The sequence below is a fragment of the Lycium ferocissimum genome, unplaced genomic scaffold (genome assembly GCF_029784015.1).
Source record: "Lycium ferocissimum isolate CSIRO_LF1 unplaced genomic scaffold, AGI_CSIRO_Lferr_CH_V1 ctg17885, whole genome shotgun sequence".
Lineage (NCBI taxonomy): Eukaryota > Viridiplantae > Streptophyta > Magnoliopsida > Solanales > Solanaceae > Lycium > Lycium ferocissimum.
This window is the reverse complement of record NW_026717465.1, coordinates 607-6,153: the sequence shown is the minus strand read 5'-3', so window position 1 is coordinate 6,153 and position 5,547 is coordinate 607. Positions and strand designations below refer to the sequence as shown.

Genomic DNA, 5,547 nt, shown 5'->3' with positions numbered 1-5,547 from the left:
CTATTACATATACATTTAACTAATCAAAGTCTAACTCAAGTAAACCATAACCTACCTCAAACGGAGGACTGGAACAATCCAAGCTACTCCGCAACAGCGTTTCCCTCCCATAATGGTTCGGAGCATTCAAAGTCTAGCAATATAATGCTAAGTGAGTAATGAATCATCTACTCAAACAAGAACAACAATTGGGGAAGAACACCCAATTACTTCTACCCTTATAAATTGGTGAAACCATCATCTAGTAATGAGCATATCATAATTTCAATCCCAACAATCATACTATTCCAATTCATAGGTTTTCTAATCAATTCAACCTCTTTTAAACACATTTTAGGCTAAAGTTCCCATTTTTACTAGAACCGTAAGTCTCAATATGCAATTTTCACCATAAGTAGTCAATTCTCATCCTGGAAAGTGATATGCTAAACTCCTAGATGAATAAACAACAATAAAATCTACAACCCATTCATTATTCTAGGGCTTACTGATTCTAGTGTTTTAATCCTTTCCATCACCATTAGAGGTTCTTAAACTATTAATGGAACTTAAAGATGACAATAGAATGAGCAATAAAAGGGTTAATACTTACCTTCAAAATGGAGTTTCACCCTAGCCTTAGAAATTCACCTCTCACTTTCTGGGAACTGTTTTTGGTGTTATGTGGGGGAATGGCTTCAAAATTTACAATATAAAAGTCAGTTTCTGCCTCCCATTGATTGACCGCTACAGTGGATATCCTACTGCTATGACAAACCTCATGAAACCTGAAACCCCATGGAGGCAACTGGCGACCCGCGGCGGCGGACTTGCTGCAACGGTCTTACACCCGCTGCAGCGGTCGCATCCGACCAGTGAGCTCTGGTTTTTCATCCTAAATTCCAACATCAATTTGAGGCCTACCGACACAAACCAGATATGCACATCGGTGTAAAAACATGCTACTGACTCAGCTGCAGCCTCAAAATTCCCAACGGAGGTCAAATTTACTAAGTCACCCCCAACGGAAATGGAACAAGTTTTTAAACAATGCACAACATACACACAAGGATAAATTAAGGTCTCAATTTTTAGACTTCTAACTCTTTGAGCTTTCATTAGGCTCATTCTTAGTCTCGAAGGGTACGAGTTGGGATAAAATGGTAAAAATAATCCATAATGACCTAGCAGATCGTTACACGTGGCCTCCGCTGGATGGTCATCCAAGTGGTGGTGGATATTGATCACCTTAGCCCCAATCTTCACCACGGTGCCCGAAATAATGATTTTCAAAGTGGACAAGTCTTGTCTTGAAGAGTGAAGTGTGATGAAGTGGAAAGAGTGAATTTATGGGACTGTTTGTGTAATTTATCAGCCACTATGTCAATGCCATGGCTAATAGGTGGTGACTTTAATGTAATTCATAATAAAGAAGAGAAGATTGGAGGCTTGCCTAATTTCCCTCAGGAATATGAAGATTTTGTTTGTTGTGTCAATTCCTGTAAGTTGTCTGAGGTTAACTTCAAAGGCAGCCCTTTTACATGGTGGAATGGTAGAACAAATGGAGAATGCATTTTCAAAAGGTTGGATAGGATGCTTGTTAATGATCTGCTTCAATCCTGGTTTGGTCAAATTGAAGTAGATCACCTGTCAAGGACTGGGTCTGATCATGCACCTTTATAATTATCTTGCACTGATCAAACTCAGACTTTAATTAAGACTTTCAAATTGTTGAAGTTTTGGACTGAGCATGCAGATTTTCCTGATGTAGTTAGGCAACATTGGCAAGGTGATTCAACTGATGTTTTCCTGGCTTTTAAGCAGAAATTGAAAAGTGTGAAATCTGCTTTATCCCAGTGGAGTAAGCATACTTTTGGGGACATTTTCAAATAGCTGAGCATTAGAGAGGAGATAGTTAGAATCAAAGAAGAATTATTTGAGGAATTCCCTACAGAAGGTAATAGAATGATCCTTCAAAGAGCACAAGCGGAACTGAAGAAATATATGCATTATGAGGAGGAATTTTAGAGACAAAAATCTGGTTTTGACTGTTTTACAGAAGTAGATAGAAATACAAGATTCTTCCATAATATAGTGAAGGGAAGAAGGAAGAGAACTCAGATCAAAAGAATACAAAACTCTGATGGCACTTGGATTGAAGGGACTAGCAATCTAGCAAATGAGGCAATTTCCTTTTATTAGAAGCAATTCACTCAAGAGCCTCAGCAGGAGAAGTTTTCAATATTGGGCCATATTCAAGAACTGGTGACAGAGGAGGATAATGTTGTATTTTGCAGTAGTCCAAGTCTTGAAGAAGTCAAGCAAGCAGTATTTAAACTAGCTGGGGATAGTGCAAGTGGCCCTGATGGTTTATCAGGTTTGTTTTACCAGTCATATTGGGATATAGTTGGTGTTGATGTGCATAAGGTGGTGAAGGCTTACTTTGAGGGTCATACTCTTCCTAAGTCTATAACACACACAAACCTTGTATTGTTGCCTAAGAAGAATAAAGTTGAGACATTTTCTGATATGAGGCCAATAAGTCTTAGCAACTTCATAAACAAGATAATCTCTAGAGTGTTACATGAAATTGTGTCTGACATCAGATTGAGAGGAAAACCTGCAAATGTAGTTTTGAAACTTGATATGACTAAGGCCTATGATAGAGTATCATGGTTATTTTTAACTAAGGTACTCAGGAAGATGGGGTTTGCAGAAAGGAGTGTGGACTTAGTATGGAGATTGTTGGCTAATAACTGGTACTCAGTGCTAGTTAATGGTCAACCTCATGGCTTCTTTCACTCAACTAGGGGTGTCAAGTAGGGTGAACCTCTGTCACCTGCTTTGTTCATTTTATCAGCAGAGGTTCTGACAAGAGCCTTGAATTCATTGTTTGAAATCTCTAAATTTAAAGGTTATGGGATGCCAAAATGAAGTGCCAATCTTAACCACTTGGCATATGCAGATGACACCATAATCTTTGCCTCAGTAGACCATGATTCATTAAACATGATCATGAAGGTGTTACAGGATTATGAGAAGATGTTTGGTCAGCTGATTAACAAAAGAAAAAGTTCCTTTTACATATTTGCTAAAGTTTCACAGAATATTGTACAAGGGGTGGCAGTAACTACAGGATTTCAAGAGGCTCATTTCTTTTTGTGTACTTAGGATGCCCAATTTCTCATGCTAGGAAAAGGAAAACAGATTATTCTGAACTTATTAAAAAAGTGAAGGATAAACTGCAAGCTTGGAAAGGGAGGTTGCTATCACCTGGAGGAAAGGCTGTGCTGATATCAAGTGTACTTCAAAGTATCCCTATATATCTATTATTTGCAGTGAAACCTCCAAAATGTGTTATCAAGGAAATACACCAGATTTTTGCCAAATTTTTCTGGAGTAATAGGGAAGATGTCAAATCTAGGCATTGGTCTGCATGGCTTAATATATGTTTTCCTAAGGAGGAGGGTGGTTTGGGCTTCAGATCCTTTTTTGATGTGTCAAAGGCATTATGTGCTAAATTATGGTGGAATTTTAGAACCACAAACTTACTATGGGCCAATTACCTATGGAACAAATACTGCAAGAAGCAATATCCTCAGTATGTCCAATGAAAGGGAGGTACACAGGTGTTACACCTCGGAAAAAAAAAATTCCGTTGATGCACAGTGAATAGACTAGCGATGAGTATGAAGTATATGGTGTTTCGATAAGTAAGAAATAGCATTTGATGACCTTAATTAAGATTTCAAAGACATTCGATGTTAGACGAGAAAGATTGCCAAGAGAAGGCAAGGCTTACGATAAATATCGAAAAGAATTTATGAGTAACGAGTTAATGGTGACTTAAAGATATTTTGGAGAAGAGTTATAACGTCCCTTAGATTGGTATTGAGGTGTTAGACAAGTGCCGAAGGTTCCATAAGGATTGGAGATCAAACGAGTCGACGAGAACAAGTTGAGAATGACCGGACATTATACGGCCAAACATACTTGGCCGTATAAAACACTGCATCAGTATGTCCAGCCGTAGGTTCAACCCAGACTGGCACACCTCACTGGACGAAACATACGGTCTAGACATACGGCCAGTGAAAAATATACGGACCGTATGTTGGTCCGTATGTTCTGGTCGGGACTGAATTGTGTTATTTAATAAGGATCCAAGTTTCATTTCATTTCATTTCCTTTTCACTCCCCTTCTCTCTGAAACATCTCTCCACATTTCTCCCATAAGTTTTCAAGAGAAATTAGTGTTCAACTTCATCAAACCAAGTGAATCAAGTATAAGAAACCCATTAAAGTTCATCCAAAGCAAGAAATCCAAGTGAAGGAAAAACTAGGGTTTTGCTCAAGAGGGGTATTTGCACCCGAGGTTCAATCCTACACCATCTAAGGTAAGTTTTATGACGTTTACTTGTTGTTTAAAGTATTTGAAAGTTGAAACACTTGGATTACATAAGGAAATAGGAAATGGGTCATGAATGTGGAAGTAGTGTCACTTTTGAGTAAATGTTTGGGTTGAGTTACGATTCTTGATATATTACGATTATAATCATGTTATAAATGATGTTGAGAACATGGAATGGACATTGTATATGAATGAACGTAATCATGTGATATGACCATGAATATGGGTGATATGACCATGAATTGAGAAGTAAGAATAATGTAAGTGATTAAAGGCTATCGTATGACATTGTGATATGATATTAATGATGTTTGGGAGTTGATATGTGATATGAGAGAAGTTGTATAAATAAAGGAGATGCTGTCCAATTTTCCCTAGCTTTAGTCATGAATGCTAAGCTATAAATTCTCTAATGTTAGTATGCACTTTAATGAAGGTAGAAACGTGAGCATTGAAGGAGCACGTGCAAGCAATAGAATAGTTGAACGGAAAGGTATGTAAGGCTAACCCTTCTTTCATAAGGCATAGTTCCTTGGCCAAACATTTATCCTTGTACGAGCCTACGATATTCTCCAATGATACTATCTCGAAAAACTACTAAGCTTATGATTCTAGATATGATACGACTGTACTAAGTTCCTTATACGACGAGAAATCCTTTAAGGATAGATGTAATGAATGTCAATAGTATGTAAGGCTAAAGATGCTTATGAGCTTATATGTATGTGTGCCCGTGTGTGGCTATTATGGAACCCCGAGCTTATATGGCCGGGTAGAATAAATATGTATACGTATATGTATATTACGCGTGCACCACTGCAGTTGGGTACGGATAACACTGAGCCTCGGTAAGGCCAGGTATGTATGACACTGAGCCTTGGTAGGGCCAGGTATGTGAAACACCGAACCTTCGTGGTCGGGTATGCTATATAAATGCTATGTATATGACATCAATATGAGTACGAATATGCTAAGTATAACGTTAAGTAAAGATTATGTATATGCTATGTATATGATATGAACATGAGTATGAATGGAAATATGGATACGCAATGGAAATGGAATGTCCCTATGGAAAGCAAGTAAGTGCCATGACGATGATACTATTATCTCCTATTCTATGCTACTTCATATGTTATCTATTATGCTCTCATATT

General features: G+C 37.9%; 1 protein-coding gene across 1 annotated transcript; it reads left to right on the top strand.

The window, feature by feature from the left end:
- Positions 1 to 1,359: 1,359 nt before the first annotated feature.
- Positions 1,360 to 3,593, top strand: LOC132042784 (uncharacterized). Its single transcript, XM_059433300.1, has 4 exons — positions 1,360 to 1,617; positions 1,717 to 1,815; positions 2,182 to 2,798; positions 3,098 to 3,593. Exons 1-4 carry the CDS (start codon positions 1,360 to 1,362, stop codon positions 3,591 to 3,593), a joined length of 1,470 nt encoding a protein of 489 aa, XP_059289283.1.
- Positions 3,594 to 5,547: the final 1,954 nt, after the last annotated feature.